The sequence below is a fragment of the Pholis gunnellus genome (genome assembly GCF_910591455.1).
Source record: "Pholis gunnellus genome assembly, chromosome: 7".
NCBI lineage: Eukaryota > Metazoa > Chordata > Actinopteri > Perciformes > Pholidae > Pholis > Pholis gunnellus.
Window position 1 is genome coordinate 16,750,961 of NC_136533.1, and position 19,900 is coordinate 16,770,860.

Consider the following 19,900-nt stretch of genomic DNA (forward strand, 5'->3'; position numbering starts at 1 on the left):
AGGCAGAACCGGCCGAAATAGAGAAAGTTGTGGTATCAGACTTTCTGTCTCCAGTTTAAATTAGAATTTCACACGACAAAGCTTCAAGAGCACCCATACTCTCGTTACAATGAGAATACGGGTGCAGTTAAGCAGTTTGACAAGGCAAAGACCTTGCTCTTAAAAATCTTCTGAATGAATGTATTTTTTTTTATGAACTGCTGATTTATAAGATTTATAACATTTTAATTCAGAATATTAATGAGCTAAGTGAAGCTGTGGATTATTCTGGTAGCAATGAAAGAAAAGGGGGACAGGAACTGCATTCATATTTAATGACGGCCAGGACTGTAGTGAAAATTGCCGTCTGATAGTAACTCCAATAAATCATTTTCCCGACAATTCTTTACACACATAACCCCAGAACAAAAATGTCCTCGCTCTGCAGTCATTGAAAAGTGGTTATGTGGAATCAGATAGACGTAGGGCCAAGTACAGGCGGGGTACAGAGGGATGGGGGTGTGGAAGGTACACTAAAATAAAAAGTAAGGAGAGGACAAAAATAATGCTTTTCAACATTTAAGCTTGAGTCATCATCACCATACAACAATGTGAAGAAGAGTCAATCTTGTGCATATGCAGTTTTGTTTTCTTTCTTATTGTTTGTGATTTGATAAACATGAAATGTCACTGTAAAACTTGCCTTTTCTCAATCATAACCATTTTTTTTCTAACAAGTGCTCTTTGAATCTTTGCAAATCTTTTAGTTTTATCACAGAACACACTCAGTCATCTGACATCATCTCCGCTCAGCCAGACTAACCCCCTTTTCTTCCAGTTATCGCCTCCTTATTGAATATAAATGTGTTATTACTTGGTGAGCCGTGCTCATAATCCAACCACTGTATAGTGTGTGAGTATTTATCTGTGTGCACAACTTCACCAGCTGCTGGGAAGAGATAAAGTAACTTCACAGATCAACCTGGGATCAGGTCAAATGCAGAAATGGAAACAGCTGCTTAAGGAGGCAAAACCAATGTGTAAGCTGCAGGAAGTGAACACAAATGTGTGCTTAATACACTGTGGAACGTTTTTATAATTTTTATAACACCCGTGCATGAGCGGGGCCGGCTGTTACCCCAGCAACAAGCTAACAGGAAAACAGTGATGCATTGCTGGAAGCTAGCTGATAACCACGTGTGATTTTTCTGTAGATCAGTTGTCTCATGGTCTTGTGCTACCATACCGCCTAGTGCAATGAGAGGATTGGGTCGGAACAAAGCCTCCTTGTGTCTTTGGTATGTAATATCCTTCAGGCCTAATATTTGGGATGAAGTAGACTATTCTTGCTGTTGCTGTTGATGAAATTCCCTTGGTCAATACTGTTTTTATGGTGAAATAATGTTCCTTTATTAGAGCTCACTGCTATATCCTATTTTGCTATCGGCTTGACAACTGCCGGGACTGTCTAGCGAAGCAGTTGAACAATACTCTTCCATTATCAGCGCAGCAAATGCAGCAAAACAGATTCTGACATTTCCTTGGCTTACCTGTCACTGTCTGATATTTACACCTCTTGACTGCTGCCGGCCAATCTTGTTATGTGTAACAGCTGGATAAGAGAGCCACCGAACTGAAGGAATCAGATTTGTTCCCGCCGAGGTTTTGATTAACTGTGCGCGGGGGTCTTGAAAGATAGTGCCGGGGCTCGCGCTGGCGTGTAGGTCAGGTTCATGGACACGCGGCATGGTGCAGAGAGATGGAGGCAGTTGCTATGGAGACCAAAGCGGGCGAGTGCGCACTTCTGTTGTGCTGGTATTTGGATGTCCTTCAGATACGTCGTCTGACGAAGGTGTTGGTTCCATGTTTGAAGGGTTACGACTACACATTCAATTAGGGGTCGGAAGCACACACAAAAACAACACAGGCTGGTGTTGTGGGGTGCAGACAGTCACCCAGTCGGCACACCACCCTTTCCCTAAGCCTCCACCCATCCCCTTCCAGTCCTCATGGGCAGTATCAAAGCTTGGAACCATTTATGTATTAACAGTCCTACAGCTTTCAATGAAATCAAACAAATGTTGAAGGACTTTCTCTATCAGGTAGTGATGAATAATTTCCTCACTTATAAAAGGAAGTTGACGGTTGTATCTCATAATGAACTATTTTAGTCTAATTTGCCTCTAGGGAGTCCCTCCCTGTCTCTTTTTTAGTCTCTCTCTCTCTCACACACACACACACACACACACAGAGAGAGAGACACATATTTCCCTGTGTGAACAGGCTTTGTGAATGATCACCAGGGTTGGTGAGAGGCTTGCTCTCATCCCCATTATCTCACGCTCAAGTTTGTTCAACCATTGTTGACAGGATTTCCTCTGGTCTCCCCGTTTTCCCGTACTACCAGCACTTCTCTATTCAGTCGTCTTTTAACTGGGATACAAACTTCGCTCGCAACGCCTGCTGTGAAATTACCACCTCGTACTTCCACTTCCTCCTACTGTCGAAGTTCTACTACATTTAGACCTGTATGTCATTTCTTAGTAATGCCTCTTTTTCCGACTTAAGGCATCCTGTTTCCGTGGTATGAAAGAAAGCACATGCAAATTAACCAGAAACTGATTGGTATCCACAAACATTTCACCTGTAAGACTACTGTGGTGTATCGTCCTCGTGCTGACTGAGAGTCCGACCCAGATGGGCGATGACACAGGACATTCCAGATGGCCATGCAGTACTCTGTGACACTCACTGTCCAAACACGCCGGCGCGGCTGTCCCAGCACCCAAACACAAGCAAGGCCCTTGCTTTGTTGTTGTTGCACAAAGCCCGGCCTTTTGAAGCAGTCCAGTCATGCTTCTGTGATGTCTGGATAGCTCATTCAGCCTGAGACACAGCAGGGTGTGGCAGAGCTCATCTATCGGCCAAAGACCCACAACCGGGACACACTCCTGACGACCTCCCTCACCTCCCCAGAGACCCCTAGATTAGGGGGCAATAGACTTCTGAATGCCTTTCAGTAGTTACAGGAAGTTGTCAGAAACATCTGTCTAATGAATACCAAGAGATCACATGTTCTTCCCTAGATGGATCAGATTAAGATTGAAATTTAACTGCGCACCACGTAGTTCTCATCAATACCCCACATCTGTGCAAACGCTCATATTCACTGGCTGTTTAGACAGCGAATGATTAATTTCATCTCGCTGCTCTGTACGTATATGGACATCTTGCCTTCTCTTCTTGTCGCAAGTGACTGCGCTGGTTGGAGGGAAAAATACACGTTCCCTAACAGGAATGCTGAGGAGGTGCCATGAGTTGGCCTTTACCACAAGGATTCCCAACCACAGGGGCGTCTGGTGAGAGCGTGTGTGTCCTCACTGAATAACTATCGTGGACCTTTATTTTTTCTTTTCTGGATGTCTATTGGCTGACTCAGCAGTCAGATCATTAATTTAGGCTTCAGTCATGCCCAGTATACAGCTGTTCACCTCCTGTGTTTTTCTTTTTTGTGCTGCTGTGAAGTCATACAGCAAAGATAACCACATAATAACCCTGGAACCTTGGTCTACTGGTTGTTTTTATTCATTTTGGCATTTTTACTTCTTTCAAAGCCACTTCCCACTTAAATGAGACATGTGATTAGTCACTCAGTCACCTTCATGTTCACACAAAGCCTTGAACATGATGAGTTCAAGTTTATTTTACCTCTATAGACTGACATTGATTGAGAGTTTTATGCATTCCTACGTGCTCAAGTGTTGACCGTAATACTTTTTCTTTTCTATTCAGTCTACCTTACACGGGACAGTGTGTATGTTCAGCTTTCTGAAAAGAGATTTATCAATCACAGCAAATGTTACACATTCAGTCCAGGCAAGGCACACTTTATTTATGTAGCACACACACAGAAAATTCAATGTAGTTTACATTAAAAATAAATAAATAAAGCAAATACAACCTTACATAGGGTTTCTTATATGATGTAAACATGTTTGTTTCTTTGCTTTTATTGCTTCAGATGAACTGTAAACAAGTTTCACTATGGCAACAGCTGAAACAGGAAGTGACTTGTAGCTGTGGCGTAGGAAGTGTGAATCTTTCTGATGCTCTGTTCTCATTTTGACTTTGACTCTTTGGTGGAATCATGGGTGGGTGTGAAGTCAGTCATCAGAAAAGATGTCTGAATGTCTGAATCTGTGTTTGAAATCATAGCCAACAGTCAGTGTGTAATCAGTGATTCATTCCTGTAAAAAATCTCCAAATAAATTGTAGTCCAAAGAGCATCTCTCTCTTCCATTGCCACTTGTGAAACAACTTGACCTTTTGCTCTCATCAGTGGTTTGTTCCCAAACCGTAGGTGAGTAAAGGCTAAAGGACGTTGAGGGGCTACTCCTTATCTATTGGTAGTGCTAATGTCTCGTCTTCAGAATTGTTCCGCATTTAATTCCATTTGATCCTTATGAGTCTCAATCGCTAGTTTCAAGTCTTTTTCAGTACAGCATGATGTTCATTTAGTAAATGATGATGACAATTAAGCGGGGTATGCTTTAGGGCGTGGCTACCTTGTGATTGAAAGGTCTTAACAAGGGTGTTATCCGGTCTGGCAGTTGTCCTTGTTTTTCGTCTTACAACTTGAACTCTTTCACAGTCTGTTTTCACTTTTTTGGGTTTTGTGGTTGCACATAGCATCACCCTCGTGTGTCATTTCTGGTTTCAGAAAGCCAAGATGGCGACTTCCAAAAAATGTGCATCATTAAACGCAGATGGTGAACATGTGGTAAACACACACCTGCTTAAGTTCAACACGTTAGCTTTAGCTCAAAGCATTATTGTGCCTAAGTACAGCCTTACGTAGGTAGCATGCTGTAGACTCTTAGTCTTGTTTATTTAAACTTTTTGTTTCACAACTGAAGTTTGAAAAAGGTTCATACATAAGTAGGCCTATTTTAAAGTATCTGCCATCTTTGTTCATAGGATTTTTAGTTGTTTTACCCATTACCCCAAACAGCACTATTTGTCCTATCCTCATATAGGCTAAATGAGCTGGAAATTCTGTGATTTAAGTGCCATAAGTTGCTGTGTAATAATAACTGTGTTCACCTTAAAGGCCAGGTCACTGTTTATATAAGGGCTGTCCCCATGACGACCACATTACTGGCCATGCTGAGCCAAAATAAATGATTTATGGATGGATGTTAAGGAAGTCAGGAAATTACAGACGAGCACACACATTCTTATCGCAGTTGTTTATTTGAGATATTGCAAGATATGTTGTCGTTGGGGAGAACCTTAGACGACTCCAGCCCTCACCTGAAATGAATTGTTAATACAGAGTTTTAAAGTGAAGGGAAGTTTCTCACGATGGAAGTGGGAAAGGAAGGAAGTTGAGATATTGCAGATAACATCAAGCATGGGGGCTCCTCAGCTAAAAGTGTAACTGGAACAGATTCTCACAACCATCATGTTTGTACAGTGGTTTAAAAAGAAGTAGCTGATAACTGGTGCGTGCTTTTGCTTCTTAAAAATGTTTTCCCTGATGAATTTATGTATGTTAGCCAAGCAGTGCAGTGAGATCAATGGAGGTAAAAACAGATGTTAGACAGAGAAATGTGTGCAACATTTCAGAGTTTTCAAAACATTTTTTGGTTCTATAAAAACTTGGAGGATGAGGTGTGTGTCTCTGTGAAATGGATGTGACCTCTTTCAATTGGTGGCGCAGGATCACACTGACACATACAGCAAAAAAAAAATAAAGACAGAGAGCGCAAGGGAGCAGAGACAAGAAAATCGGATGAATTGAAAATGGAGAGAACTGAACAAAAGACCAGATGGGCTCTCAGAAACTGTTGCTGTCAGGGACATGAAAAGAGGAAGAGGGGGAGAGAGCGAGACATTGGGAGGGAGGAAGGGGGGGAGGGAAGGAGGGAGAGGAGGATCAGCAGCCAGAGAGAGGGAGAGATCACCTTCTTCTTAACCATTAATAAATGTAGAGACAGGAAGAGGGGAGAGAATGAGCAAGCGAGGCTGAGGCAGGGCGGGAGGGGAGGTGGGGCAAGTGTGGAAGAGGCAGAAAGGGTGTGTGCTCACATGAACCACTCTTGCCCTTCTGCGTGTGTGCCACTAGTCAGAGTGTCTTTCGGGCAAAGAATAGAAAAGTTAGGGCAAAGTCTGAGTCAGCTCCAGCAGCGACTAGACACTCACAGCAACTCCCTCCACAGTGACAGGTTTCTTCTCTCTCTCTTTTTTTTGACTGCTCTCTCTCTCTCTCTCTCACTCACTCATTCACTCTCTCTCTCTCTCTCTCTCTCTCTCTCTCTCTCTCTCTCTTTCACACACACAAAAACACACACCACAACCACCACCACCACCACCCTTCACTCCTGGCAGAGGGAAGACAGGACCACAGGAGAACTGTTACACACCTTTACTACCAGCTACTCACCCAGCCATCGACAGCCGCTTTGCCCAGGATGTGGACGCTTGTCTTGGGGGTCACCTTTGGATTATTGGCCTCCTCCTGGTCGGAACAACTTCAAGGTGAGGGGACTGTGCCTTTGCCCGGGGGATGGCTCTTTGTTTAGGGATATATTTATTTATATATATTTTCTTTTGACCTTATTTTGTCTACATTTTGCCTGGCTGGCTGGCTGGCAACAGTCCTTTGTCTTCAGACTTTTAGGACCAGATTGTATTTGTGCTTTTTGTAAAGAGAAGACAGTGAAAGAAAGAGGCTGTGCTCTGCTGCTGCTGCTGCTGCTGCTTATAGAACGGTTGAGTGGATGCCGGCAAGAGAGCGTGTGCTACACCAGCGCAGACAGGCTTACGTCTGGCAGTCTGAGACTCCTGACAGACACAAAGGAGACAGGCGCTCTTGCTCACTCTCTGTCTCACACACATTCACAGGCTGGGAAGTGAAGCTTATTTATCAGGGTTTTGGATGATCAGTGTACCTTTCACAAGCAGTCTTTTTCAAGTAGAAGCAAAAAAGGAGGGCTGCTTTTTTCCCCTTCTCTGATGTGCTGATACAGCTGGAGTCTGTGCTGCCACGCTTAATGCTTTATTCTCTGACACAAAGGATGTTCAGCAATCGCTCGAGCTTTTCCCCTCTAAGTCTCCCTCGTTTCTCTTTGTCTCTTACTCATGTGCTCTCTGTGTAAGGTTTTGATTGGATTTGTTGCTCGGAGCAATATATCTCTGGAGGCGAAATTGGTAGTGAATCTAACAGGTCTGGGTTCGTCTGGCTTGTTCCCTGAGGATGTGGTGGTGGAGTTGTTCACAAAGACTCCCTGTGGCACTGCGCCAAAGAACAATCAGCATCAAGCTATAAATTTGACCAGTATTTAAAGGCAAATAAGAGACTGCCCAAACAGCTTGTATGTGTACTGTATGTGGGAAGAGGAAAGGGGATGGGGCCACTTCCAGCCCCCCTCTTTCCAGAGGAGTTGTGAGCTTTTGTGTGTGTACTTGTGTATGTATCTCTATGTTTGAGCGTTGAGAGTAATTGGTGTCTGGCTAGAGGGGTCCTGCGGCAGCTAGATCCCATCCTGGTGCAGACGTTGTCTTTGAACCTTAAACCTGTAGCTTTTGCTTGAACCACATCATTAAGAGCAGGCTTCATGTAGGCCTACTTATGGCTGGGCAGATAACCAAGATGAGATTTGTGGAGAGTTATTTCCAATACTGCCTATATGCTCACCAATAGCATCTATGAGCATGTGTGATTCAACCAAAATTGTGTGGAAAAAAATGTATTTGCCTCTAGACTGTTTTTCCCAATAGTTGATTCAATTAATTTCATCCCTTGAATTTCGTACATAACTGCATGACCTCTGCAAGGAGTGTAATAACAACACAATTTAGGATGGTTCAAATGTATTACTGACTCCAATAAGACAGTTTATCAAGAGACTATTATCTCACTGGGAAAAAAAGGCCAAAACAAACAATAAATACAAGTTATTTTTTCTTGTAATAAACAAAGACATTTGCCAATGGAACAAGTACACATTTTCTTTGCAAGATTTCTTGAAATAAGATGCAATATTTAAGCCTTTCAAGATAAAAACAGTTCTTTAAATTACCTAAAAGTCATTTGGAGCTAAATTTCACTAATACTATGAAGTGCTGACCAGTAATACTTCACTTAACAAGATATTCCATATGCATTGCCTAAAAACTAGTCCATACATCTCACTGAAATGTTACTTGTTAGGTGATAGTGTCTCATATTAAGTGTTTTGAGATATGATATCCCATTACACAAATATATGTGTATATGGGATGTATATATATATATATTTGCACTGCTGCGATGAACATGATAATTATCAATTTCTTGGCTCAAACACCAAGAGATTCAACAGTGATGATCTGATGATCAGAATGACAACATAAGTAAAGCTTTCAACACGACCAAAACTCTCAGTAACTTTATCTGATGAGTGAGCTTAGGTCTCTCGTATCTTTTGAGTTTACAGTAGTTCTAAGTCGTGCTTCCTCTATGCACTCGATTAGTCTCCCTCTCTTCCTCTCTCTCACACAAACACACACACACACAATCTCAGATGCATGCATTAAGGCCAACCTGACCGCTGGACTTCCTGCAAATGCGGCCGTATTTGCCTCCTTGGCGTAACAACCCTTCCTGCATGCACCCGTGTCATGTTTCAAGGTGAGGGGTGGTCAGGGGGCCTGTGGACTGGGACTGGGCCCTGACAAAGAGGGCTTGTGCCTGTACAGGTCTGAGCACCATCTCCTGCCACCTGAGACTCTCAGGCACGTGTTTTCCTTCTCTACCAAGGTACCCTCCTCTGCAAATAAACCACCCTGAAGCAGAATGGCCCTGCACCAATATCTTATATAACTCCTCTCCTCTTTTCATTTTCATGTCTTTATCCAGTGCCTTTGACACTGATTGAACTGGTCTTAAATGTTGCGGGGGTCCTCATATTCCAGGTTTCTTCCATCTCTTTGAGTGCTGTTAAACCTTCTAATTACTTTTTTAAAACCTTTTAGTGAGTTTCATGCTCATATCCATACTTCCCCTGCCTGCCCCCCCCCCCCCCCCCCCTCTCATATAGCCCACACTAAAGTCTTTGTGTCCATGGGAAAACTGCTCAAAAAGAGCAGGGAAGCTCACTGTATCATCAGGCAGAGTAGCAGATTATACTGGATCTATACTTTGATTGTAAGTACAAAAAGCATGTTGACACATAATAATGTGAACAAAAGCAGACAATGAAATACTTCTGCAATGTCAGGAATGTTTTGAAATGCGTCGCTTCCTATAAATGCTTCTTTATTTTCAGTGTTGGAGGTCGAACTTCCTATCACAGATCATCTATTTGGATTCATTGAAACCTTCTTTATAATTTAGGGGAGACCTATATATGCTACTAAGAAGCAAAAGAAAATAAGTGAACCTGCCTTCTCTATTTCATAGGAAGCTGCTTTCAGAAGTGTATATAATAGATGGAGGTGGAGGGTGACAGAAGGTGAGAACGGATATGGCACCTTTGTAAGAAAATCATATAGCGAGAGTCCTTCTTGTCATCTTCAGGTAATGTTGGTCATTTATTGGGACGTGTGTGTGTGTGTGTGTGTGTGTGTGTGTGTGTGTGTGTGTGTGTGTGTGTGTGTGTGTGTGTGTGTGTGTGTGTGTTTGTGTGTGTCCGCGTGTCTGCACGTCAACAAACATATTTGCACCATGTCTCATGTTTCACCTGTCCCGTTGACCCGTTGGACATTTGTTGTGACCAGTGGAGGGAAAAACATACCTGCTGACACAGCAACTTCATTCAAGTGTGATAATGCAGGACACTGGAGCATTGTGGGGGGTGATGGTCCCTCTCTGAACTAGCCGATGAACTATGGCTAAAAGGATGTTACAGTAGTAGTGGGACGTAGGCTTTACAGTACGCTGTTTGTTCTAGCATGGGATTCGTGTACGGCGTTATGAGAAACTTCGGTGAGAACATTTTCAGTAAGGTGTATCTGAGAAAGACAAGAACAAATGCAGATAAGGGGATAGCTGCTGTTTGCTATGTATTAATCTTGACCTCAAGAAACTGAGCATACATGCTGCGCTACATGCTGTGTCAGGGCTCTACAAAGGAAATGATCAGCCAACGTTCAAGTGAGTGTGTGTGTGTGCACGCATCTGTGTTCTGCCTTTTGTGTTTGAGCATCTGCATGCAGGGGGTAATTTGTACTTTATTGCTGGCATGGAAAAGACAAACAGAGAGAAAGTGAAGGGAGAGTGGAGAGTCAGGCTTGTCTATTACTTCTCGAGCAGCTGGAGGTTTTGGAAAGACGTTGTATTAAAGCTCTCTTTCTCTCAGGTTCTGTACACTCAGACTTTGCAGTATCCTTGGTTTCAAATCTATTAGGTGACAATGGAGCCTTTGGAAGAGTCAGTGCTTTGGCATAGCTGGCTTCTCATAAAGACACCCATGACTGTTCCCTCTGCATACTAATGTTTGTGCCTGAGATTCATGTCAGCACGCCTTTTCAGCTCGCTGATGGTAAGCTGTGCTCCCTTTGATCCCCCTGGGCAGGTTTGCAAGGCCAGGACTGTTGTCTTGTTTTTCGTCCCTTTTCTTGCAGGGACACTGTGCCATGTGGCAGCATGTGTTGAGGTACTTGTTGTGTGTGTAGGTGTGTGTGTGTGTGCGTGCGTGCGTGCGTGCGTGCGTGAGTGCGTGCGTGTGTGTGTGTGTGTAGGAGAATGAAGTGAGGGAAAGAGAGAAGCAACTGAAAGAGCCACAAACAGCAAAGAGCTTAACTTCCTGCTGCTGCCAGTGCTCTGTTTACTCATAACAGCCAGTGGAAAAGTGGAGGGGGGGGGTAAACTTTTCACATCTTGTCTTTTAGAAGTCAGCTTTAAACACGCACACAATATAATATCATCATTTTGTAAAAGCTTTACTTTAAAGTTCTTGCATTTACAAGGCACGAGTCAAATTGAGAATGCAGCCTGGAAAATCTACAGTTGGTGGTTGAACAGTGCCCCTCCCTCTTTGCTGAGGCCATAGCTGTTCAGCTATAATTTGTCATCGTGGAGCATGTGATAACAATGTGAGCACTTTCTGTTCAAATTCAAGCAATCTAATACAGCAACAACAACAACGGGCAATCCCCTGAGTTGATTTGCTTTCTCTCTGAAGCAGTCTCAATAAAGCTTCACAAATGTAGTATGTATAGCAGTACAATTACATTATGTTGTACAGGCATTTTAATTGGTCTAGAAGTTCTGATATTGTGAGGGAGTAGGTTTTACAAGTTTTTAAGAACTGTGAAAAGAGAAGAAACATTACTATATTTTGATTCAGTGCCCCAGCATGATTTATTCTTCTAATTTGGGATCCTTATTTTCTGTTTTCCGCTGAAACTGTGAGCGACAAAATCCAGATTTGAAAACATATGGCTCTATATTTTGTGGTATAAATCTTGTGGAGTAATAACTCATTTGTTACACATTCTTGCAAAAAAATATTTACCTGCTGGCTGTGTATTTGCGCAAGTGACTTGTGAATCTTTAAGAAATTCAGACAGTGGAAGTTGTTTACTGTAATTAGTTGGCATTGTAGTTGCTTTATTTCCTGCTTCAAAGTATTTTGAAGCAGGTGTGGATGCAGATTGTCCTGTTTGCCAGGCTTCACTGCATGAATCTCATGAGAAACATTGCTATATCTATATATGCGTGGTATTTTCTTGTGCAAGTCTGGTGTTGTTGCTGGGTGTTTTAGCGTTGGACATCTTTCACATCCTGTGCATTCGTCACCATGGTAGCACATTTAAACAAGCACCAAACAGATAGATAGATATGTGCAGATATTGGGTTCTTCTCTGCATGAACTGTATGGATTCCAATAAATCTTCACATGACATCTGGTGTTTGTGGTAAAGGATCCTACTTTTGCTTTTGCTTATGCAAATTAGTCTCGTGTTTGAACAACACAGGATACGATACCCACTGAATTTTTTTACATTTTGAGAGTATTGACAATCTTGCGGCTTTTCAGTTCTTTAATCGCTATCTGATGAGCCTCAATACTAGTTTCCTGACACCTTATGCTATTGTAAATAATGCTTTTTAAAATAGCTTTCAGTAGAATTCAACAGCAATTCTCATGCACTAAACAGTTCTTTTCTGGGAGGGGGAGCCATATAAACATCGCAAGGCAAAGTCACGGGTACATTTTTTGGGTATTCAGTGTCAGTGTGTAGGTGTGTGTGTGTCCCATCTCGCGAGACTCTTCCCAGGTGGTGTCTCTCTCTTTCATTTTCAATGCAAATGATCACCTGCTCAGAAAAATCCCCAGGTGTTGTGAAACTCTGAAATGTATATTTCTTTGTAATGGACATATGGATATTTGAAAGTGATCTACATACACATACCCATGCGGCCTAGTTTGCGTTTTTGGTTTTCATTTCACTGAGGGAAAGTCATTTCCCTGAGGTTTCTCCTTTAGTCAAGCAAACTTAAGCAAATAGGCTCAGCATCACACGAGAGATAAACATTGCCCCACTTTCAGGGCAACGTTTAATGGCATTTTGTTTGGGCTCAACCTTTTGAGAAAGAAGTCAGTTAGTGTGGTGGAGAGCGTAGTGAAGTTTTGTCTTGTTATCGCATGATTGATTATTTATTTACAAGACATCTAGCATAGTGTATGTTTGTGTGTGTACCTTTGTCTAACCTTCCTTGTCTTTAAGCGCTATGTGTACTCCGCTTTGCACACTTTGTTTTGAACAAAAATGACTTAGCAGGACCTGGTGGCTAAACACTGTAGATGAATATGCTGCCTGTCTTAACACTCTTCTGTGCTTCTCTCCCAGAGAACTCATCTGAACAAGTCAGTCGTCTCATGACTCGACACTTCAATAATGATGCAAAAGACATGTAGGCCATAGATCAAGATTTTACCTACCATACATTCCCTCTTGGACCCGAGCGAGCCCTATTTGGGGTTCAGAGCGAGATATTTAGTCGAAGAGAGCGTCGTAGAAATCAAAGTTCATAAAGAAATTAAAAAAAGAAATTCCATTTCTTTCCAAGAGAATGCTTCGAAAACCAGGGCCATTGCTTCTCCCTTAGCATATCAGACAGCTAACAAGAGTAGCACTTCACACAGATTTCACTGGTAGCGTCCAAATTACTCTCCGTCAAAGCGTTCAGGAGTTACAGCCAACAAGCCACAGAAAGCACAACTCCCACACTGCCAAATATTAGAACTGTATCATACCGTGAGTCGGTTTTCAGGGCGAAAACGGTGAAATCCCAAATTATTCCGTATGAGAAATGTGTTCGACTGCTAACTGACCAGGTCTGGAACTTAAAATGGCGTTTCTCCGTTCATCTGAGCCAAGATGGAGGTCAAAATGCCGGCAGCGAATCATACAGGGGGCTTGGGGCTTGGGGGCTGACCGCGGCACGTTTCTGGATCTTTATTGGTTGAAAATTCTGTCAATCACTTCATGGAACACACGAGTGTGTTCCAAATAAGCACCCGGATCTAACGAGATGTCACATGACAAGATCCGCCCAGCACAGCCTGAGCAAGGGCTCCAGACAACACAGACAGAGACGAGGAAAATGCATCCAGGAGAGATATGAGAGGTCAAAATGGGTCAAAACAGCTCTGTTATAATAGATTGTACAATATGAGTGATAAAGAAAGTGAAATATAGTGAAATATATAGTTAAATAGTATATAAAAGTACAATGGAACAGCTGCAAATGGTTCGAAAATTAGAATTTGGCATGGTTTTCTTTAGATAAACACCTATAACTGGGGTTTGCTTCACTTTATTTACACCAAATCTTTTTGTGAGTCACCTGCACCCTTTGTGCTATGAATTGGGAATGTTTTTAGGCTAGCCAGGGCCTCATTTAATAAATTACAGTGCTTTTTCTTCAGACGAACCTGGGACTTTCCCCTGTTTGCTGTGTTCAGTCTTCAGTTACTATTAACCAGTAACATATACACAATATTTACTCATCTCATCAAATCTCACAATCCCTGGTGTTATTCAAGCATCAACATTTTTAAAATAGACCTTGTAGTTACAGAATTGTAGTCTCTTTTGTATGGGTTACAATTTTCGAGAAGAGGCCTAAAGGCTTAGGGTTCAAGATGTTGCATTCATGCGCACCATCACAGTGTCAGGACGCAATAACTCTTCTGAATGGACAACATGGTAGTTGAATTGAGTAAATTTCTTGTGTTTTCTCTGTCAGGAAATCATGCGTCAATCAAAAACAAAAAACTAATTCCCAATATGTAACCCACTGCATCTGGATCTTCACTGTAGTTTAATAAAACATATGTTTATTCTATCGCACTATCTGGTTATTTGAAATATGTTTTTAGCTATCGAAATTTGAAAACAAACAAAATGAAATGACATGTTAGTTTTTTACGTTTTTTAAAAGGAACAATATCTCATCTCATCTCGAAGTATTGTAATCCCTTCGAGGCCATAGTCCTCTAAAATCAAAATCTCAGTCTGTGGTTCCCTGTTACTGGCTAGAAATTATTTGAACATAACATTTCAAGTGTTACAATAAAAAAGAACATGATAGACTGTGACACTGAACCTATATTTTTTCCTGCTCTTTCCTTACAGTGAATTCCCGCAGCTGCAGTTATGCCGGAGTATTTCTGGCTGAGGGAGCGAGCCGTCACTCCCTGAACTTTGACACGGCTCAAAAGGTGTGTGAGCAGCTGGAGAGCGACTTGGCGAGTGCAGAACAAGTCCTGGAGGCCTATGATAAAAACATGGAAACGTGCAGGTGAAACCACAAGCCTTTGTTTAAAAATTGCCTTTATTGATTGCTGTGACGAAGACTTTTTTATTTACTGAAGGAATACAGAATATTGATGATGTAACATTTATCTTTACCTTGGTTGTTATTATGATGTAATGTGTTTAGACCTGGTATTCTGTATCAACATATGTCTCAAAATCTGTTACAAATTGTGTGAAATAATGTTTTCTAATAATATTGTTGTGTCCATTCAGAAACGGCTGGATCAACAATATGAGCATTGCCATACTCAGACACTCGCACCATGAAAACTGTGCAAAGAACATGACAGGCTTCATTATTCATTCACGTGAAAACCCTGAAGAACTCTTAGATGCCTTGTGCTATGATGATGAAGGTGACTATGTCCACAGGAAATAGTTACACTTTATCAGTGCAGTCCACAATTGAACTGATACTCAAATTTACAGTCTGCATCGCGTAGACTTGCTGTTATTTGCCTTCGATATGTTTGCTAACATCTACTTCCTGTTCCCCATGTACCAGCTGGGCCTGAGAAGAACTGTACGAAAGCATTTTCAGGAAAGGAAAGCTCACCCTCAGATGCACCAGGTTAGTACAATATACCCATTCACACTCAACTTACTGTAATACTTATAGTGCCCATTTGTCACCATTTATCAAAAGTTTAAGCACTGATATACGGTAAAGTGAAAGCAAAAATAACAGATTGAAGGCAGTGTAACTTGTTTATCATTAGACCAACTGAAATAATGTACAGGATGTCAACGTCTAAAAACATGAAAATTATATCATATTTGGCATCTGCGGAACTGACAAGAAACAAATTTAGAAATTCAAACTTCTATTGCAGAAAGCACAAACCCTCCGTAGTTGAACAACTTCAAGCAAAGAAAACCAAAAAAAAACCTCTTAAACAACATCTCAGTCTAGTTACCAAGTTATCTCGTTTCTTTAGTCGACACCATCATCCTTTCAACTTCAAGCAATGTTACTTGAGGTGGGATTTACAGTCAACCTAAATCGGCTCTGGCTAAACAAAAAGACAGCTGGGTGAGGTTACTTATTATCAACCATACATAAGACATTAGCTGTGGTAGCATTTTATGGCCTCATTGCAGGTTTTTGAAGTTGTGTATTGTCCTACAGAGAAATATCGGAATTACAGATAGTGATTTTTGAATGCATAATTAAAAAAATGTGTCCCGATATGTTAAATACATAGTTTACATGGATGTGACAATATTCATGGTAATACAGTGCACTGAAATAAACACTGTCAACAATGTAACAATGGCCTTGGAAGACTCCAACCGAGCCCTGTCAGTTTACATGACTTTTAAGAAGCATGACAAATTCAAAACTATAATTTTTTATGTTTAAAAATGTTTTATCATGGTGTAAAGTGCAGCAAGCAAGATGATACTAAGTGTGTGCTGTAGATTTAAATAGCACCTGCAGCATGCAATTTCTTTAATGGCTCTCTCTGATTGTATGGTCTGACGAGAATTTGTACAATTATTTGCTTTCACCTATAATCCATATGCTATGACACTGTATAGGGGTTATCTGAGTATAAGACAGTGATAAACTCAACTCAGCACGCACTTTCGAATGCATGTGGTTTGCATTGTAATACATTGTTATTATAAAATGACTGTGGCATTATAACATTAAACAAGTTTAAATCCTACAAGAGAACGTCATCAGGCTTTACGACACTGTAAAGTAATATTCAGATAGACATATTGCTAAGAAATGGTTAATGTTGTTCTGACATGTATGATTAAAACTTTACATGACCCTGTTTATTCTCCAATCAGCTGAATTCTCACCACCTTGGGGCCCAACACCAGCAGAGGGCCAGAAAGAGACCACTCCACAAACCCGACCTGAGGATGCTTCTGGTAGTGAGGGTGGTGACCCGACGGTAGCCGCTGGGGAAGATGCGATCCAAGTTACCCCGTCAGCCACCACTACTCTCGATGAACTGAGTCTAGACGAACCAGATGCTGGCACGGAGGGCCCTGCAGTGAAAGAAAACCCCTTCGGAGGGAGTGAGAACACCAGTGTGGGGTCCACTCTCACCCCAGGAGAGTCTGAGCAGCCCGCTGGATCTGGGATGGGTACAACCCTCTCTGAGGAGGAGGAAGCCTCTCCAATGGCCCCTGTTGGAGAACCAGAGAAAAAACATCCTCCTACTGACCATGACCAATATAAAGGGAAAATAGAGCCTGATGGAGAGGATGCCATAACAGAGCGTAAGAAAAAACACAAGCAAAACCAACACATAACTGCTACAAATCTAAGCACAAGTTGAGTTGGGTTCAACAAAGTATTGGGTGAATAACAAATATATATTTCATGGCATTTTTTATGACAAACTATACAGTACAATGACATTTTCTGATGATCTTTCATGTCATTTCTTTCTGACTTTTTTATGGTATACGATGCTACGACACTTATGGCATTTTTTCTTGGCATATTATACCATGACATTTCTTAGGACACTTTTTTAAGGCTATTGTTCTTTATGATGACGTTGCTATCTCAGAATACAACACCTGAAAATGGGATGTGTTCTTGTTTAATAGCCATGATGTTCAGTTTTAGTGGAGACTCTATCTGAGAGAATTAGTGCTGATTTAACTCTCTAGTAATACTTGGTTTGCATTATACTGTTTCCGACCTCTGTAAATTCAAAATTGTTGTCATAGAAAATGCAGATTCTTGAGTTTAATTCTATTCATAATGCACGGAAACATTTCTAAAGAACAGCACTTCCTGGCATCAGATGTAACAGGTTTTGGTTGGACTGGAGTAACTTTAGGAACACATGACGCCCCCTTGTGTTAGGTTGAGCTGTGGAGTGGATTCATGACAAACAGGCCTCAGTGATTCTGCTTCTATATGTCCCTGGGATGAATTACAAACGGGCACAGCGTATTTAACAAACGCATCAAATGCTTAAAAGTATTTAATAATGGCATTCATTTATATATAAATACATATTATGAATCAAATTAGTTGGATTTTCAGACAAATATCAGGAATAGAAATATCAGTTTTATCCGGATCATTTAAAGGAAAAACAACTTAATATGTAACTTGCATGGTGCCACAAAACCTGCAGCCTCACAAAGGGATGAATATGAATATATAAAGTAAAAGACATTCTCTGTCATACAGCCACAAATACATTTCAATATTCCGTCTAGTTTTGTGTGTTTAGGTTCTTCTGAGTTAAATGTGTCAGTCAATGAGCTATATGTGAGATGATTTTAACGTTTACCTTTTGTTTTATTGACATGCAGCTCCACAACAACGACCTAATGACAAAAGACGGGGCCTGGGTCCTGTTGAGTCTGATCACCCGGAGAGCAGTTCATCGAGTGAGCAGTGACTTTACTTTACATACATTTCTATCACCCTGAAGTCCATAGTGATGCAGTCAAATAACATCATGTTGGGAAAAGTGCACTCATATTTGAATCTGATCTTTATTTCTTACTGACGCAGCTTTAATATTGTTGACTCACGGCTTGTTATTTCTCCTTCCAGACTGGCTGGTTATCCTTGGAGTGATCGTGGCCGTTGCTGCTATTCTTTTTGTGTGCGCAATTGTTTCCAAGAGAAAGAGGTATGATTTTGATTGCTATTCTTTTTTGTGACCTTGCACTAATAGAGCTGACAGACACATTGCCCCCCTGTTTGCCTTCCTGTGCACAGTAGTCAATAGTCACTTTTCAAATTATCAGATTATTTGCTGCAGACTGGGGGATGGCGGAAAAAAAAGAAAAATCAATAATATATAATAAATAAGTGCGTCTCCATGTACTCTTGCAGCTGGTGCGGCAAACAGCAGACCCTGATGATCACATCGAAAGACGGTGGCGAGGGGAACGGGGCTGCAGCATCAGCATCCAGCTCCCACGCCCAGGAGAGAGAGCAGGAAATGGTGACCCTCATGAACAAGGAGAAGATCCAGGAGAACGGCAACACAGAGGAGTTCACCGTCATCACACTAGAGGAGTCGCCAGATAAAGAACAGCTGGCGTGAGAGAAGAGTGTAGAGGCAGGCAGAAAAGAGTAAGTGGGGATAGGCAGGGTTAGAGTGAGGAGATTGTTGGAAGATTGGACGGGTTGGGGCTCCAAACACTGGTGTGGAGGGTGGGGGGGGGGGACCGCAACTGCTTTAGTGGCCAGCACTGGATGGACACTGAGTAAGGGTATATGTGTGTGTGTTATTTAGAAAGATTGTCTAACTGAGGTACAATATTGTACTGGGTCTGCAGGGTCTTTCAAACCAACATGTGCATCATTTTGTTTGTCTGGTATGCCAGGTTAGCTAGGACTGAATGGCAGTCAAAGAGCATCATGCATGGTGGGGAATCATGCATTGATGCAGCAGGGTGTGTGAATGTGTTTCGTGTCAGTTCTTTGTGTGTGTGTGTGTGAGTTGTATGCTTTGTTGATGATGGGGCTGGATAGACATGGGTTTTAAAGGGAGGGGTGATGAGGGTCTAACTTGGGAATAACAGTAATGGCAAATTGTTCTCTTTGTTATATAGTTGGTGGATCCCAAATGGTAGGGCCTTTCATTCTAAATGAGAAATGATGAGTCAGTGATGACACCCGTTACTGCGGATTGAAAAAAAAAATCATAATTTCGAGCAAAACAACCTTTGATGTTTTACATGTTTCATCTCTTTTTTTTGTTGCTTGTTGTAACTTTGTGTATATTTCAGACATTGCCTGTGGAGCTTTTTTTTCCATTTTCAAGACAATTGGGGATGTCACTACTTTAACGTATGCAGCTTTGATTCCCTTTTTCTTGGTCTCTGTATATAACGCATATGTTTTGGAAATGCCTTAGCAATAGCTGCCAGTGCTTTTTGTTTGGTAGAAAGGGGCTTTGTATCCCCGTTTTTTAGGGTTATTTAATTAGAAGACAGTATCTCCGAAGTACACATTTGTGACTGAATTTTGCAATAGTCAGAGTGGAGTGGATATTGTATGAATCAACTTGATGTATAGCATCTAAAACTGTGCAATTGATGCACCACTGAAGTCAGTTATTATGGTATACATTCATATTGGGTTGGGAATAACGATGATTTCCTG

At 41.6% G+C, this 19,900-nt stretch overlaps 1 protein-coding gene across 1 annotated transcript; it reads left to right on the forward strand.

Annotated features, from left to right (window-relative positions):
- The first annotated feature begins 6,121 nt into the window (after window positions 1-6,121).
- On the forward strand, window positions 6,122-18,910 carry cd44b (CD44 molecule (IN blood group) b). Its single transcript, XM_079162654.1, has 8 exons — window positions 6,122-6,519; window positions 14,611-14,776; window positions 15,007-15,149; window positions 15,299-15,364; window positions 16,597-17,034; window positions 18,091-18,168; window positions 18,338-18,416; window positions 18,623-18,910. Exons 1-8 carry the CDS (start codon window positions 6,453-6,455, stop codon window positions 18,834-18,836), a joined length of 1,251 nt encoding a protein of 416 aa, XP_079018780.1. The 5' UTR covers window positions 6,122-6,452; the 3' UTR covers window positions 18,837-18,910.
- Window positions 18,911-19,900: the final 990 nt, after the last annotated feature.